We start from the raw sequence: 18,637 nt of genomic DNA on the forward strand, positions 1-18,637 counted from the left end.
CATCCAGCTTCTGTGGTTATTTCTTTTGATGCAGACGCGTGAGGAAAAGTCAGGAGCATGCAGAGTGCAATTACATTTGTCAAAGCCACTTCTTTCATTCAACTACTTTCTGTTTATATGAGCAAATTAGTTACACTACCATAACATCACCGTAAGCGTGATGAGAATCTGGTGTCAATGGCTACATCTAGGAAATTATGCAGGTCAGGAGGCACAGCTTGCTCTCTCCTTTCATTCATGAGTCACTAGTTGCTAAGCTCTTAGTACTGCCACCACCATGGGCCCAGCTAACTAGCAATACCTGGATAGAGAAGGTAGCACAAGCCACCAGACCCATCCAGAATGGAATACAGGATTACTGGTGCAGCTTGGCTGCTACAGGCAGAAGCTATGCTATGGCTCTCCGACCTATTTTATTTACTAGTATAGATGTAGTTAATCCAACTGTGGACGTGTGAATTGAGTCCATTGAATTTACACCCTGAGATTGACCAGCAGCATTGCTTGAAGTCACATGAACACAGCTTACAATAAAACAAGGGGAAAATAGTAAAATTATTCATCTTTTAAGCACTAAATCTCCCAGGTGCATTTGGTAACAACCCCACTCACCAGCATTGTCCTGCTGCTTGGTATTTTTGATGTAAGCAGAAAATTTGGAGAAGATATCAATTCCAGCAGTGTTTGATTCCCGGTGCTTAGCAGCCAGCTTGGGATACCTGAAAGGAGAAACATCTTGTTACCAGCAGCATCGCGATGATTACAAATACTACTTACAAGAAGAAAGAAAAGGAAAAAGAAACAACCCTGTACAAGGAGCTGCAATTAACACTATCATTTATCTCAAAACAACAGCTTGGCAGCACCCTCTTCATACTATTCGTGTCTGTCAAGGCAGAGACTTGCATAGTTACACAGGGATGGCATCACAACAGAGGTAGTTACACTGATGCTTTATGTGACCACAATCCAACATATTGCGGCCTCAAATCAAAAGCAGGCATAAATTTCCAGAATAGTGCAAAGGAGGTTGGCAGCCAGCTCTCTCTATTATGAGTAGCCATTGAGTCTAACTCCCCATGCATGCCAGGATGTAACAGCAAGGTGAGTTAACATCACCCAGGTGAAAGAACAGAATGATTTCAGTCTCTGAATTGTTATTTTATGGACACTTGGTGCAAAGGAATACATCGATCTGAAAAACCAACGCAAACTAATGACTCCTACTGGCTTTGGTGGTCTTGGACCAGCGTTGCATGCCTCAGGACTGGCCCATAGATGCTGGTTCAGTCGGAGGTAAAACACTCCGTAAGGAACTGAGCCAATTTTCATTGATTCATAGATTTCAAGGCCCAAAACACAAGCCAACAATCTGTTTCTACACTATCCTTGTATGAAGTCCAAATGCTTGACTAACTGAGGCATATCTGGTGAATCCAACCTGACGCTTTCCTCAGTAGTTTGTTCCAAGGGTTATTCATTCATACCAAAATATCTGTGCCCTATTCCTAATCTGAATTAGTATGGTTATAACTTCCAGTCATAGGCTCTTGCCATTTCTCAATGATACTAACGAGCACTTCTCTGCCTCCCTGTATTCTGCAATCAGTTCCTCTTCCAACTTTTTCGTTGGAAGAGCTCAGAACCCTTCAGTTTTTCACAGTAAAATGCTTTTTCCTGGCACGGATATTTTGTGTGGCAATGTTCTGCATCCAGGCCAAGTTATTTTTAGCTCTATAAAATGCGGACACCAGACCCCTACCTTTTTATTATTATTCATCTCCTTAATTCTGTATACAATGGCATCCTGAAATGTATTCAGAGAAAACATGCTGCAGTTATTAGTCACACAAGTAACTTTCACACATGGAAGTCATCTCACAGAAGCCAACAAGTTTCCTAAATAAATATTACTCCTGTAAGTAAAGATTGCAGGAGCGAGTGCTTTTTAGGAACTCCTCTTTGGACAACTTTAATTCCTAGGAAATGGAATATTGACTGAAAAACACTCAAGTTCTTACTTTGGAGGTGCAAGAGTCTCTTCCAAGAATTCCTCAATCTTGTTAACGTCTGTCTTGACTTCTCCATTAAAAGTTAAGAAAGGTGGGTGAGTTCCAGGAGCCAGGTTGTGGAGATCAGCTGGCTTTCTGCGCAGAGAAGAAAGGTCACGAAATCATTAATCCCTGTGGTCAGGTAGTCACACACACATATTCACAGCTCATGCAAAATCAGTTGCTTGCCCTTCTTTTTCTTCAGCAGTTTGTGGTGAAGATGCTTTGAAAATACCCCAGAACACTCTATTTAATATAAAAACATTCCACAAGTGAAAAAAAAGGAATAACAAACCTGAATCCCAACTATTTTGTTGTGCACCACAGACTCTCTAAGCCAGATACGGATCTGATTGAACTTACTGGGGCCTTCCTATAGGGAAAACATTGGATCATGTAACCATTTGCAATAAAACCGAGCAATTTTTACCTTTTCAGGTCAACAGTGGTGACGTTGAACACAACTCCTTTGAGCCAGAGGATCATGAAGAGACGCTGGGAGAACGGGCAGTTCCCAATGCTTTCTCCATCTATACCCGCCTGAGGGAAAGAGAGAGAGGAAACAGAGTCCAAATATGTTCACTGTTCATCTCTCTTAAGATGGAAAATCGGATATTGGAAGAGAAATAACAAGTTCAAAACTAATGGACAGTGCCTGTTATTTTATGTAAATCATCTTCAGCTCAATGGCAAAGCTCCTCCAGGACTCCAGCTTCATCTGGAACTTGAGAAAGTAACCTGGTGCTTCTCCAGAGGGCAAAAGTTGTGGCCCCTGCTTATAGTGAGCAACACCCAGAAGACTGCATTTTTCTTTGCACTGTATGTTGAATGTATTTTCAATTACTTTCACCCTACAGGACTGCCTGCTGCATGCTAGGGAACTCAGGGTAGGCCCTCTGTTGTTTAAGCCTATAGACTGCACATCAATGCAGGAGACTTTTGGAACTGGATTTAAACCCAAACACACCTAACATTTGATCGTTCTTGTTCGTGTCCAGTAAAGCAAGAGCCTCAGACACAAACAACTGGATCCAGACAGAAATCTGTGTCTGAATCCTTCCAAAGTTCAAGGCAGGCTTCAGCCACCGCACTCAGCCTGCTCCTATCTCTAGCACCTAATGAGTTGCCTACAAACCACTACAAAACAATAAAAAACTGCTAGTGTTAGCACTGAGGAAATTGCCTGTTTCTTGCCTCTAAAAATTTATGGTCCTTAGCCATGCAAGTTCTGATTTTGAGCCATAGAGGGCTACAAATAACACTAGCAGAACTGTGCCAAAGCTGTGTCCAAGGACAACATCCCTCTGCAGTAATTACACTTGTGGCCAAAGCTTTCAGGACGATAATGGTTTTGATAGATTTCCGTTTTAATTTGTGGTACCATTGTGTTTGAAAGATGCTTATAATCTTAGTGAAGCAACCAACCTTCCTTTGTTGACCCATGTGGGTTGCATAACTGCACTTTATGTACACAGTGTGTGTCTGAAAATGGCTGATGAAACAGGCAGGAAAACACATGGCCTTTTCCTCTGGAGAAAATATCACATTACTCTGTTTGCTTTCACAAATTTTACCCTTTTGATATTCAAGCTGTGAGGCAGCATTAAAGGAGGAATCACTTCTAAATACTATAGTTTAGTGAAACAAGGCACAACAAGAAACACTTTGAGATGTGTCCAGTTGCTGCAACTTGCACGTGAAAAGTTGAGCTGAAAGATTTTCTGGTAGGCATCACGCATCTTTCTCACATCTTCAACGTGGCTTCTGATAACGCTGCGTTTAGAAACAAATTCCATATTTCCCATCTAGCAAAATATGGAGGTGGTGTGGATTCAAGCCTTGGAGATAGCTCAGGGTAAGCTTTGAGGCTCGGAAAAGAGCTTTTCTCTGGGTTCAGATTCAGGTATGTGGCTCAGCTGCACTTCTACCTAACACTATGGACTGGCCATATGTATGGCACACGGCATACACAGGAACCTGCAGACTCCATGGGTGAAGGCACAATGCGAAGCTGAGCAAGGGAAGATGCATCTTCTTGTCCGCCTGGGGTGTGAGTAGACTCGTTTTGCACAACTGAGTCAAATAGCTGGCTCTGAACTCCAAACTTCATGGCAAAACAATGGCAGTGCTACCACGGGAATAACAGGCACCATAGTGCTGCATGCAATAATTACTGAGAAATTACACTTATCGATTTGGCTTTGGCTTAATAAAAACTTGCCAAGAAGTTGTAACTTCTTATCTTCCTGAAAGGAGGCAAATGCTGTGGGGAAAAACAGTGATACTGCACTCTCCCAGTGCTGAAAGGCAATGCTGAAAAACCTTCTCAAGACCAAAGAGGGGACATAGAGTGGTTGGATGGCAGTGATGGGCCGAAGGATGGAGGACACTGGGGACAGGGCAAAGACGTGGAGTCTGGAAGCAATAAGATTCATTCAGAAATGAAAAACAAAACTAATCATGTCAGTCAAACGAGGCTTCCAACAGCACCAAATGGTCAGAATACACTCCCAGCACTCCTAAAAGAGCAGAAAACATTAATTGCTAGAGACAGGCTGGGAATACATGGGGGAGATTCCAGAAAGGAAAGATAAGCTGAAGACACAGTACGGCATGATCTCTTTTCAAAGCTCCTGGATCTGGAAGCCAGGCTCATGATTTGGGTGGAGTCTGACTCATGGGTTTCGATCTCATGTGACGGGCACAGCTGAAAATGCTGCCACAAATCACAAGGCAAACTGGTGACAGAGGAGGGAACAGAGTCAAAATCTCCCCAGCAACACGATTTATCCATTAAATTCAGCTCCAGCCTGCAGAAATTGGAGGCAAGGCGCTGCCGGTTTTGTGAACCCTTTCTCATTGCTTCCAAAAGCTGTCAGCAACTCAGTGCTCGGAGCTCAGGAAGAGCAAAAACTTACTGGGTAATAATTTGAAAGGCGTATTGGCGTGCCTCCACATTACCTGTGAAGTCTGCTCCCTACCAGGAGGAGAGGAGGAGGAACGGCACGGCTCAGGCTGAGTCACTTCCAGCTTTACAAAAAACCAGCTTGCTGAAAGCCCCCTGCTAGTGCCCAAACACAAGGTCATTCAGAAGAGTAGGAATTAAATAATGCCTTAATCAAGATCAAGAACTCCAGCAGTGGACAGAAAGAAAAGAACAAATAATTGACAAGCTGGAGAAACACCATTACCCCTGCTGCTAGTCTCAAACCACCTCAAAATCTTTCTCATGCAGCTTCTAAGAGTAGCTTAGTGCTTAGTGGCAGTGATGGTGATGGGAGGATGGTCAGACTGGATGATCTCGTAGGTCCTTTCCAACATTGTGATTCTATGATTCTCTGGGGCACAGCAACTGTGCTCAGCCATGTACCAGAAGGAGCAAGGCAGTGATGCCAGCACACTGGGACACCCCGTCACCAGAGCAGTTGCTTGATTGAATCTGAGTGATGACAAGGATGAGCAAGGTGTTCTCCTTTGTTATTTATAAAACTCCTCCTTAAATACTTCTGCTATTTTTAGGGAATCAATTCAACCTTAAAGATATTTGTGTGCACAAGTGGGGGAGTACTGACACACTAAGGAATAAAATTAAGGAGGCTGTAGGGGAAGAAAAATGTCCCAGCCATTCTATGAGCTCGTGCCAAATCCCTCTGTAAGGCAGCAGTTATATCCAGAGCCTCCAGCACTGCACAGCATGGCTGGACAATGTGAACAGGGAGCTACTCTCAGATTCAAGCTACTGCTTGCCTTGAATGATATAACTGGAATAAACTTCCTCACTTGTTCCAAAAATACACAGAGTGGTGCATGCAGAGAGACTGCAACGTACACAGGCAACTGCACATCACCGTAATTAACCTTAAGGGGGAGAAGAAGCAAAGTTGCACTTCCAGTTGTTCCCAAAATAGAGCAGCTTTATAGGAATACGCTGTCATTAGTAATGACTAAGCATCCAGCTTAGAAATGGCAGTGTTGGAAAGAGCTGCGCATTGTAAAGCACTGTGTTTTCTCCAGTAACAGAACGTATGTGGTTTTATCTATTTTCATTTTGCTGCCATTTTTCACTGCACTCTGCATGATGGTCCAGAGCTCTCCTGGACTCATAGCAAAGAACAATGATATGTTTGATGACACTAAGAGATGTTTCTCATTCAGAGGGATTTTAACACGTCAGCAAATGCAGGAGGGCTAATTCACCCCAATGTTTCTGACTGAGAATTAAGGAGAGCTCTGATTTCATCATCCTTACAATCAAAACCTAGATGCACGTTCCACATGGCTGCACTCCCCTTGTTAGAGCTGGGAAGGCGCCTGCCTTTTTACACTTACTCTCCTTACACTCAGAACCCAAAGGGGAAGTGAAAATCTTATTTGAAACACAGAGCAAGCCAGGAAATATCCTATTTACTGTGCCATTAAAAGAAAAATCTGCCTTCGTCATTATACCGCGATATGCATATACCACAATACGCACAATAGCACACACCTCCACTGCAAGGAAAAATCATTGGGTGCAACGTGAGATCAGACAAGCCAAGGTATTGCTTTAGCATGGACCTTCTTGGCTTCTTTTTTTCCTGCTCTCGGGCCTCCTTTCACAAGTTCTCGTCCAACTGCAAAAGCCAGTAAGACCTTTGGAGTACCACCAACGGAGAGGCAAGCAAAGAAGTGTATGTTCATAGAGCAGCACTGCTATGTCCCAGGCAAGGAGTAAATCTTACAGCACGAGTCCTGTGCATCGCAGGACGCTCTTGTTGACTGTGGCTCTGGTTCAGGAAAGCATTTAAGCATGTGCTGAAATACATCCCAACTCAGAGGAAGTATACGCTTGACTTTAAGCATGTTCTTAAGTCTTGATGCTTTCAATGGGACTTAAGCACATACTTAAGTATTTTCCTGAATGGGAGCCTGTAATAACAATAATAAATTTGCTGTGCAGCATTTTAATTCCATTGGACTTTTTCCGGCATTTCATTTTGCTAGGAGTAACTCCCAGCAGCAGCCTTCCAAGGGAGGGCAAGCTACAGAAGAAATACATTCCTCAGCACACACACATGGAAACAGACCATGTGCATATATGTCAAACAAAAATAGAGCATTTGCTAGAAAGACCGTCAGGGGAGTAACAAGACAAAAAGGAAGCAGTGAACATCTTCAGCCAGCTCCCCAAAGGACAGCCAAAATGTTATCCAAGTCTGGCATCCATACAGACATGCGTTATAGATGCACATAAGATTAACTGGGTTTGCACTGCTGGCCAGTTTGCAGGGAGCTGGTGTGTTCCACACGGCCCACACTGGCTGAGCATCACGTCAGGAGAGCTGAGGACCTCCAAGGAGCTGCCATGCAGTTAGAAACACGGAATCATGGAATGGTTTGAGTTGGAAGGGAACTCAATGACCATCAACCTCCAACCCCCTGCCACGGGTTGGTTGCCCCCACCAGATCAGGTTGCCCAGGGCTCCATCCAACCATTTTCCAGCTCTCCTCTCCTTTAGGAGAGGTGCACTTGGACTCTTTAAGACATTCAGGATTTTCAGGTGAGAATTGCAGGTTGGACAACCTATGGAACTGATAGTGAAGACATGATAAATATTTTCTGCAGGTTTGGTAAATCACTGCTTTCCAGACTTTTAGACTCATATTAATGCCAGCATTTCACCCAGGCCAGGTTCTTCCTGAGGATCTTTCCATCCTGCTTTAGGACGTTTGGAACTAAGGATCAGTTGGCTCCACCTGATCCCTTCACCTGGTGCCAAGTATTTCCATCTGCACAGCTATCAGCCTGCACAAAGCCCTGCCTTCCCCTTGGGCCCTGCATGAGTTCTGCATTGAATAGGCTTTGCTCTGCAATAATCTATGTGACCATAGCACCATAGATGGATGCCAGAGAACTCTGGCTTGCTGTGTGTGGGTTACTTTACGATAACCACAGACAAGTGGATAGCCTCAGCATGTGCAAATCACAGAATGGCCTGGGTTGCACAGGCCCACAGTGCTCATCCAGCCCCAACCCCCTGCTGTGTGCAGGGTCACCAACCAGCAGCCCAGGCTGCCCAGAGCCACATCCAGCCTGGCCTTGAATGCCTGCAGGGATGGGGCATCCACAGCCTCCTTGTATTGTTCCATCACCTTTCCTCCTTTCTTTTGAAGCTCCGCAGACCCACAGCCTGGCACACAGAACAGCAAGGCACAGACAGGTCTGACGCCCTGGGCCAATAAAGGATTTTGTTCTCAGTTATATTTTTAGATCCCTTCCTTATCAATATTCAACTTAATGAGAAACCGATGGTCAACAATCAAAGGAAGGAGGAGCTACAACAAAACTTCCTATAGCAAAATGTATGGTGCAAAGCCTCTGCAGAGCACATCTCTGGAGTGGTTATAATCAAGTTTTCTGTTACACACAACAGCTAGGAGTGCCATAAAGGTCTGCGACAAGATGAGTCACAGTTTAATGCCTCCATCACCAAAATGAAGGGAGGAACTGAGAGAACTCTCTGACAGCAACAAGCACAGAGGTTTGGTGGCAACTCCCAGGAGAGGAGCAGGCTCCAAACCCACACTGAGAAGCTGGAACAAAGTGTCTGAAGTCACTTAAATGGAATTTAGTGAGGTAAAGCTATGACAAGAGGAACAACAGGTCCTGTACAGGAGCGGGATGGGGCGAAGGAGGCTGCATGGAAGACCCAAACAATAAGGCACAAACCATTGGTGTGTGAGCCCTCAGACAACCACAGCAAGGTGGTGTGATGGGCGTGGGTTCCTACGAGCAGCTTCAGGCAATACCGCAGTCCTCCAGCACATAAAAGGCTGTTTACAAAGAGGATGATGGGCCATTGTTGTTCGTTTCCACAGAGAATAGGATTATTATTCTGCTTAATTTGCAACAACGAAGCGTTAGGGGGAAAAAAGAAATCCATAATTACATGAATGACGAAACACAAGGCAGGCTTTCTAAGGAGGTTTTGTAATCGGCATCAATGGAGGCTCTGAAGGAATCAATAGGCAGAAGTTTAGGGCAGCCTGTCTGGGCGCACCCCATCCTGCAGCAGTGCGGAGCAGCCAAGGGGGTGCCCCATATCCCGGCAGCAGCAAACAGCGATGCTCCAACAGCAAAGCAGACCCGGTGGGACGGGGCTCTGCTCCCCCTAAGCTGTGCAGGATGCGGCCATGCCCCGTTGCAGACAGCGGGGGCTGATGCCGATGACTGGCCTTACGCTGCTGGGTCCAACAGAACGTACAGTCGTAACACTCGTCCCCGACTTTTCACGTGGTTCGAACCACAGACTTCCCTCTGCTTGTGGCCAGCATCTGGTGGCCGACCCGGGACGCGCCCCCCGAGCTGTGCCAGCAGCGATGGGCATAGAGCGGTACCGAGCTCCCCCCTCGTGGAGCTTGACGGCGCTGCAGGGAGATGCGCTTATCGCATCTCATCCCGCATTGTGGAAGCCTGTGTCTGCGGGGCTACATCCCGATTCTGGCCTTTCAGCAATGGGTGAATGGACTATAAGAGCCTTCATCTAATTCCGCCCCCATCATAGCCACTATTCGTAGAATAGCTCAGGTTGGAAAAGGTCTCACTGACCATCAAGTTCAACCACAACCCAACCATACCACCCTAACTAACAGCCCTCCTCTCAGTCATGCCCTGAGATACAAACTGCTCCCAGTAAAGATCAATCAGTCAGAGCAGAACTGTAATTCCCATTTGCCAATTTCTTTCTAACAGGTGATCAAAACCACAAGTGAGTTTATGGGCTCTGCAGAAAGGAACTGGGAGTGAATCCCTCGGGGGGTACCTGCAGGAGTCATTGAAAGCCCCAAGCAGAGACCTCCACTTCCCAGGACAGAACTCTGCACGCTGCTGTTCTTGTAAGAATTCAATCTCTGCATATCTGGAACGCCTGTTAAAAATCTCTGAGCTCAGGATATAATCAGGCCAGGGAGGATATTCTGCAAATGCTGGTGAATTGCAGCCAAATTGCCATGCCTCTAAGCAGCGTATCAGACTAACAAATAATAACAGCAGCCAGGTGCTGGAAGTTGATGCTGAACCTGAAATCAGATCTGGGGCTGAATTATTTATTGAAATTCCAGGACTTTCTGTGCACTGGTAGAAGAAAGAGGCACTTGCAGCCCTGTAAACACGCGGCTGAATGGAGGGCTGCCTCTGAGAAGGGCACTTACCACCAAAACAGTCAGTGGCCGTGACCTGCCCTCGATGGTCTCATTTTGTATCGTATTTAGCACCATGTAACCATGCTCACTCATGGCTTCCATTGATCCGAGTGGGATGGAAGAGCCACCAGGAGCTTTGCAGTGTGCAGGCTGTGCTCCTTCTTCCTTTGGCATCTCCAGAGCTGTGGTGCTGCAGTTTCATATGGTGCAGCCTCATCCCAGATGTGAGCCATGCTCAACACCTTCCCAGAAAGCAGCTCAAGTTGCACAGCAAAGGAGGAGAGTGTTGCAGGTGCCAGCTAGAATTGAGTTTCATGTTTGCATCTCAGCATGAATTCCCAATGGAAGCCCCAGTAACTTCAGTAAAATATTTACTGGTACAGTTATATCCATAGAATCACAGATTCATTCAGGATAGAAAGCACCCCCAAGACCCCCTAGCCCAACCCCAGCCCATCTCACCCGCCCACTTCTCCCAGTGCCACATCTCCATGGTCCTGGGACCCCTATGGCGATGGAGCCCCCCAAGCACTCCCTGTGCAGCTGTGTCACTGCCCCACTGCTCCTTCTGAGAGCAAATTGCCCAAGATATCCCATGAAACCTGGATCAAACCTTACTGTTGTGAGGGCACACATGCAATAAATAGAAACACACTCTGGTTCCTAGCTATTCACAGAGGAATCATAGAATCACTCAGGTTGGAAAAGACCTTAAAGATCATCCAGTCCAACCACAACCCAACCATCCTACCCTAACTAACAGCTCTCTGCTCAATCATGGCAAAGGATCATAACAGAGTTTCCTATGTAGGGGACATCTCTTCACCTTGAATATTTTCTTGCATGCCAAAACCATCATATTTGTTCATCTGACCTCTTACATACAGTCCAGTTTAGCCACCAAAATGATGCTACTCCATGGGCAGCTTTTCTGAGAGCCATCAGCAAATGCAGCACAGCCTGAATATTTCATCAAACAAGGAACAGAGAGCAAGTTTTGCATTTGTAAATGTAAATACATGCAAGGAAAACGAGAGCTTAAGGAGGGCACACACCTCAACAACCAACAAGTGCACCTTGTTACTCATCTAAAAGCAAAACAATTTGTGTTTTCAAGATCAAACACTCAAGAAAATAACAGTGACGCTTTCCCAAAACTACTGGGGAAACCTGAATAAGTGAGTGTAACCACAAGTGTTATTAGCAAGTATTGTATGGAATTGCAAAGCAAATGCCTGCTCGATGCTGCAAGCAGGGAAACGCTGCTGGAGCAGTGAGCAGGGTTAGGATCTCGTCATCATTCAGGCCAAGTTCTTCTCAAACACACTCTGACTTGACACTCAAACTGAATTTCCTCTGATTTCTGTTTAACGGTATTAGAGAAAACCCTTTAACTAAGTAAATTTAACTTAATGCTATTTCTTAAAACCTTACGTCATTCTTTCCCTTCCTCCCTTTGTACAAAAACTCTCCCACTGATTCCACTGCAGTTTCCCTTCCACCTCTTCACTTCTCCCTGCCCTTCTGGGTTCCCTGGCCATGCTGGCTGCTCCCAGAAGCAACCAGTGACCTCCACCCATTTCAGTGTGATTTGCAGAGTGCCATTTGAGCGACATACACCAAGCATCCAACATGGAGAGTTCACTGGAACATCCACGTTTATGAGACAACTGAGAAACCAGCATTTGTCAGAACAGCTTCCAAATCTCTCCGACAAAGAGGACTTTGTGAATGTGAAGAATTCTAAACCCAGGTAAATTCTACACAATTCCACTTGCACTGAATAACCAAACATCAGCACAAAAGGATCCTCCTGACAGCAGGGCACAACAAGACTGCTACTAATTGTATCCTCTCAAACATCCTGGGTATGGTTCACTTCTTTAAATGTTCCCATAAATCCCTGGAGCAAAGCGTGAAAGACGCCCAGAGGCTAAATAGGAAAAAATAGACTCTTGCCCATACAAGCAGCAGGAAGATGCTGACAGGAGTGCATGGCTCGACAGGGGATGTTGGCCAAGGTCAGGGACAGGAGGCTGTTCCTTCCATTGGAGAAGAAAACCACCATTCCAAGGTTACATCCCCCACTCTGTGTCCTTCACAGGCTGGGTAACTGTGTGCAATCAGCACTTCTTTATTACTATTAATATTCTTGCAGTATCATCTCTACTGAGATAAATGCAGCAACCCTCAGGCATATGCCCTGGCATCTTCCATAGGGATGCTGGTTTCATCAGTCCCAAGTGAACAAGTAGGCAATTCCAGCTCCAGAACAAGCCCCCTGCAGCCATGCTCAGCTGCCTTCTGTATGGAGCGAATAGTGAGAAACACAACTTCTCATTGTGGACTTCCAGTACTTGAAGGGAGCATATAGACAGGATGGGGAATGGCTGTTCATGAGGGTGGGCAGTGACAGGACAAGGGGGAACGGTTTGAAACTGAGACAGGGGAGGTTTAGGTTGGATCTGAGGAGGAAGTTTTTCCCCCAGAGGGTGGTGACGCACTGGCACAGGTTGCCCAAGGAGGCTGTGGATGCCCCATCCCTGCAGCCATTCAAGGCCAGGCTGGACGTGGCTCTGGGCAGCCTGGGCTGCTGGTTGGTGACCCTGCACACAGCAGGGGGTTGGGATGGATGAGCACTGTGGGCATTTGCAACACAGGCCATGCTGTGATTCTATTAAGTGTTTAGGGAAAAGCATAACTAGAGATGAGCTAAACCCAAAAGCTCACATTCATGCACGCTCAGGAAAGGCCCTGGGCTCCATCTTATGGATATTGACCCATAAGGATCATTGAGTTCAACCCTTGAAAAGTGGTAAGCAGTTTTGAACCTCATGCAAGACCCAGATCCAGAACTGGATCTACAGCTAAACTGGGGCAGGAATTAAATGACATTAAAAGCAAAACAAAACCAAAAGTCCAAATGCAGGGTTCCTCAGCTCAAGGAAGGGCAGCTCAATCAATTAAGTCAAAATACCATTTGTTTGAAGTTGCATGTGTGAGCCAGAAAAGAAAGTGAAGAGGATGCAAGTGCTGGAGGAAGTCTGAAAGAAGGCTTAGCACAGAGTGAGCTGGAGGTCTGGGTCCTGTCCTCTTGTCCGGATAGAAGTGGGAACAGAACAACTGCAACTGTCACTGTGAGAGACCCTACAGCCTGCAAGAACATTCCATAGTTCAACCCCTCTTCATCCAGACAGGTTTAAAAGAAAACACTACCAATAAAACAAATGGACCAAACAGCATCAACACTGGTTCATTACAAAACACAGGGCAGCGAAAGGAAATCATTTCCTCCCATGATATGCATTTCTATCTGTTTGAAGTAAGCTGCCCATTCAGCAACTAGAAGCAAAAGGAAAGCAGGAACACAACGTGCCTGTTGACCCACACAAATCGAATCACAATCTAGAAAAACAACAGCAACAATAGCAGCGAGCCATCAGGGGACCGCTTGTTTTGGACAATACACAGGTACAGATGTGCACCAGCACCCAAAATAACAACAGCTATACATGGTGGGCGTTCAGGGTGATTATTTGGGTGCTGAGATGCTATGAGGTGGAGAGATTTGACACTTCATATAGAGAGAGACCCCTATCCGACCTGAGAACTGAATCATTGTTTTGTGAGGATCATAGAACCACAAAATCCCAGCAGCTTTTGCAGTCTTTACATAAAGAAAAAAGGTTTTAGCTCTTCCTCTGCCACAGGGTGGGACCCATCCTGGCACAGGAGCCCGGAGCCCCAGCACACCAGCATCAGTCACACCATCTTTGAAGACCCTCCCAATGGCTGCCACCTGCATACCAACAAATAAGCAAACACTTAACCAGTCCTGAACTGATCCCATGCCATTACTGCACCCTTGACACCAAGAGACATTTTAAGACATACAAGTGGCCTCTGAATATCGTTACTATCAGAGCAGCTTTGATCAAATTTGTGCCAAATTTCAGTGATACAGAAAAAAGTCTGTTCTGTGCTTGAATCAATCCCTACTCTGGTGTGCCAATATATCACCCTGCAGGCATTCAAGGCCAGGCTGGATGTGGCTCTGGGCAGCCTGGGCTGCTGGTTGGTGACCCTGCACACAGCAGGGGGTTGGAGCTGGATGAGCACTGTGGGCCTTTGTGACCCACCAGGCCATTCTGTGATTCTCTGGTCCTACCAGGATTGCAGATTTTATGGCACATCTACTCCTGTATCAACTCCATCTACACGCGTCTTTGAAGTATGTCCAGTCTCGATCTGAATCAGAAGAAAGTCTATGGTGGCTCATTCCAGTGGTTAGCAACTTTTACAGTTATTATTAAACTCATTTCCAATTCCATTAGAAATTCCATTAGAAATGAAATGGAATTCCATTATGCCTGACCTTAACTAATCATTAATAGCACCTGTTGCACTCGTTAGCTCTATATTTAATAACCCAGTACAGATTCACTTAATATTGTAGCCAAATGACTTATGGTACTTAACACGAATGTGAAAGACCGTCTTCAGAACAGCAATCTTCACTGCTTTGTAAATCGTGAAACTATTCTTCTCTTTCCCAGCATGGCAGCACACACCAGTAGCTCTCTGTGCTAAAACACAGTTGGGTTTTTTCCTGTTGTTGAGTTACACTGTCATACTCCTTCAGTTCTGATCACCTGCCATGGATCAGCACACACTCCTTGGAGATGTGTTGCCCTTCATAAACTGGAGCGTCAAACTCAAATGTCTTTACAAGCAGCCCAAGTTAGGAAATGCTACATGGGTTTTGGCATCTCCACTGTTAGCAGAAAGGGAAGCTAAAGCAATATGTAAATTAGACAGACTTCCTTCTGCTTCCAAGTTGTATCCCCAGCATCAGGACTAGGAATGACTTCCAGAATATTGGTGAATGGAGAGTTGAGCCATGATATGTTTCTTAGTCTCAAAGAAATCAACATACATAAGAGATCAACAAGGAAAACATAGTTTACTGCTATTATAACTATTTCCATATATAATCTCTGCAAGTTTTATATGTACAAAGCTCAGATTTTACAGAATTCGAAGAGAATCGGATCAGTCTTGACGATTAAGCTTTGACCATTCTTGCTACATTTTGCATTGAGTAAGCACAAGTAAATGCCATGAGCTTCTGTCATCTGCCCTGTATCAGGTTCAACTCCCACTGTCCCACAGGGGCACTAATTAGCAGTCACAACAATTCCCCTGCAATATGTTTCAATTAGTGCATTATCTAAGCTTTACTCATGGTGGCCAGAAATACATATAAAGGAACTATTTCTGCCTCATCTTTATTAAGTACAACTAAGTATATGGAAGAAAGGTGGAGTAGAGCTGGAACTCCAGATATACATTGGTTCTTTGGTTGAAGCTAGGCAAGACTGCTGACCTACTCGTAGGTAGGAAAGCTCAGCAGAGGGATCCAGATAGGCCGGATCAATAGGCTGCAGGCAGTTGTATGACGTTCAACAAGGAAAAGTGCCAGGTGCTTCACCTGAGTCATAACAACACAATGCCAAAGCTTGGGAGCTGGATAGCAGGAAAGCTGCCCAGTCTGCTGGGCCTGGGGGTGCAGGGCAACAGCTGCTGAGCATCAGCCAGCAGAGCACAACAGGGCCAACAAGGCCAATGGCCTCCTGGCTTGTTTCAGAGATAATGTGGCCAGCATGAAGGGAGAAGTCACAGAGAGACTCTTTACAAAGGTAGATTGTGACAGGACAAGGGAGAATGGTATTTAGTTAAAAGAGGGAAGATTTAGGTCAGATGTTAGCAGGAATTGCTTCATTATGTGAGGCCCTGCACTGCTGCCCAGAGCTGTGGATGTCCCATCCCTGGAGGTGCCTGAGTCAAGGGTTGGAGCTGGCTGGGTTTTAAGGTCCTTTCCAGCACAAGCCAACCTAGGATTCTAAAATCGTGCCAGGAATGTGCGATGCTGATTAAACTCAACAAATCTACCAAAAAAAAAAAACACCCAAAAATCCAATTTCTTCATTCCCAGCTCCAGATGTACCTAAATACCACAGCTACAGCACCTAGATGGGTCAACTGCAACACAGAAGTACAGACAGATGGGTGGAGCAAGAGGTAAGGAAGGAATTAAGATCTCTTTTGGACATTATCAGTGATAATCTGATCTGCTGTGTCAAACAAAGCACTTGAAGCTGTTTTCAAAGTACCCAGTCCAGCACTTCAGGCACCCACTCTGATTTCCTGTTTCAAGGAACACAGATGAACTCTTCCATACACAAAGTCAGGACCCTCCTTATGCCAATAGGTTCTTCCTATGGCCTTGCAGAAGTCTTTCCTGGAAATAACATCAATCACAGCTGGGATTAATTTACTGCTCCCTTCCAGATAATGAAGAATCAGGTGTCATAGAAGCACTAAGCAATACAGTTGCCTAAACGATGACATCGTTACTCTAAATGACCTTTACACAGCCTCCTTCCAGCTCCTGTTTGACATAGCCAGGTGAACCGGTGCTAACATTTAAGCACAGCCGCACTTCCTCCCGGCCCTGCTGGAAAGGATCCCTGTGTATTTTTGGGATGCTGTGTCAGCCGATCCTGGTGACATTTGCCACTCATTCAGAGCCACGTGCTGCCCAAAGAAGTTTCCTGGGCACACTTACAGGAGCGTCAGTGGCGTCACAGTGCCGCGACACACAGACTGCAGTGCAATGGGATGCCGGGGCGGGCAGCGAGCTGCCTGCTGTGAAGCACGGAGCACACAGCTACTTCTAAACGCCAGTTATAACAACTTGGAACATCACCAGCTCCTTATGGAGGAATTAAAACCATCTATTACCTGATTTGATGGCGCAGATCAAAGTGGAAGAGAGGAGCTGGTAAGCAGAGCTCACCCGGGATCTCAGAAATCCTCAGGGTGAGGTTTCTCCAAAGCCACGAGCAGCCCAAGGTGGCAGGGAGAGCAACTGTGTTCCTGCCAAGTCCTTTCACACGTTGACCTCCTGCACCGCTCGCTGGCTGTCCCTGCATTCCCACCAATGGGACTCTTGTCTTGGCACAAGACAAAACCTGCAGGCACTCAGAAAGAAAGCAGACAGGCAGACATACAGGCTCTGTGTTGTGTAACTCAGGCTAGAGCTTCTTTAGGGTATTGTCTACCTTCCACACAAGGAAAAATAACCCACTTGTATTGTTAAAACATTCTCGAAGCAGCTCCTTAATTAACCAAATACTATTTTTTTCAGTAATAACAAGTTAAAGCAAAATTAGACTTTACCAACATGGATTTTTTTTCCCCGCTAACTCTGTTCTTTTTATTATTTTATGGAAAACGCTGAATGAAAAGAACAGAGAAGCAGACCTCGCTCCACTTCACTGTGTCTACAGTGCGTTGCTACTACCTCGCTCACTTCAACAATGTGATTCAAATTTAGGCAGCCTGACTCTCCTGTGCCATTTTTGTACACATGCAAACACCATGGTGTTCAGTGGGGTTCATTCTGACTCAAAAAGAACAGAGCAAAATAGCAACTGAGCCAGAACTACATTGAAATCCTTGCAGTCTCTTGCATGGAGCTCATGAAGGAAGCACAAACAGTGTTTGGATAATTATTTTCCCCACACTACATATGCTGATGTCTGGACCAGTGGTGAACCTGGCCTGGTTCTGTTGTCTTGATAAGGATGCACAGGGCCAGCATGCCAGGAATTGGGAGATCAGAGAATCCCAGAATGGCCTGTGTTGCAAAGGCCCATTCCTTCAACCTTTCCTCATAGGAGAGCTGCTCCAGCCCTCTGACCATCTCAGTGGCCTCCTCTGGACCCATTCCAAGAGCTCAGCATCTTTCTTGTGCTCTGGAGATGCCCACAAACTTCGGAAGGGATGTGAATTGTGGTTCCCAGCACCTGCTCAGCAGCTCAAAAGAAATAACTGCACGATCCCTATCAGCCTAGATGTGTTCATATCAGCCTGCAGAGCAATAGATCATAACTGGAGAGGAGCACAAGCACAGTACATATCTATTCTGCAGGGTGACTGCTTCTCTCTTGGAAGAAGAAAGGCTTGGCACATCATTTGACCAAAGTAACCAAAAATAAACTACAGCTCATCGTGGAGCACCAGGAGACCTCAGCCAGTGTTTCAGTATCACTGTTACTCCTTGTTTGTTTTTCTCTATTACTTCCTCTTTACCTAAAGAGCTTTGCTAAACGTAGCAGCAGATTTGTATGGGAGCCAAAAGGTGACTTTGTAACAGCCAATAAAGTACTGATAATTTTTAAGAAACAGAAATGAACTTTGTGCCTTCCAGACCTGCTTGTGATTTCCAGAATGCATCTCAATGGCCCACATAAATCACAGATGCTGCGCTGTCCCAATGCGTTAAAAGGGTCCTGACAACTTCCCTCTCCCTCCCAGTTCAGGAGACCAGTATGGGCTTT

General features: G+C 45.6%; 1 protein-coding gene across 3 annotated transcripts in view; it reads right to left on the reverse strand.

The window, feature by feature from the left end:
- Nucleotides 1-18,637, reverse strand: part of CLIC5 (CLIC family member 5) — a 61,331-nt gene that overhangs the window by 26,496 nt on the left and 16,198 nt on the right. For 2 of the 3 annotated variants that reach the window (XM_015859912.3, XM_015859913.3), the window contains exons 2-4: nucleotides 2,482-2,591; nucleotides 2,022-2,147; nucleotides 613-719 (exon numbers count right to left, since the gene is read on the reverse strand). In XM_015859912.3, the coding sequence (XP_015715398.2) occupies nucleotides 613-719; nucleotides 2,022-2,147; nucleotides 2,482-2,591 (343 nt within the window). Of the gene's footprint in view, nucleotides 1-612; nucleotides 720-2,021; nucleotides 2,148-2,481; nucleotides 2,592-17,036; nucleotides 17,229-18,637 lie in introns of those variants that run through there. The other variant, XM_032443561.2, reaches the window with a different exon arrangement.

Source organism: Coturnix japonica, chromosome 3, assembly GCF_054131305.1.
Source record: "Coturnix japonica strain WE chromosome 3, WE-NBRP24, whole genome shotgun sequence".
Taxonomy (NCBI): Eukaryota; Metazoa; Chordata; class Aves; order Galliformes; family Phasianidae; genus Coturnix; species Coturnix japonica.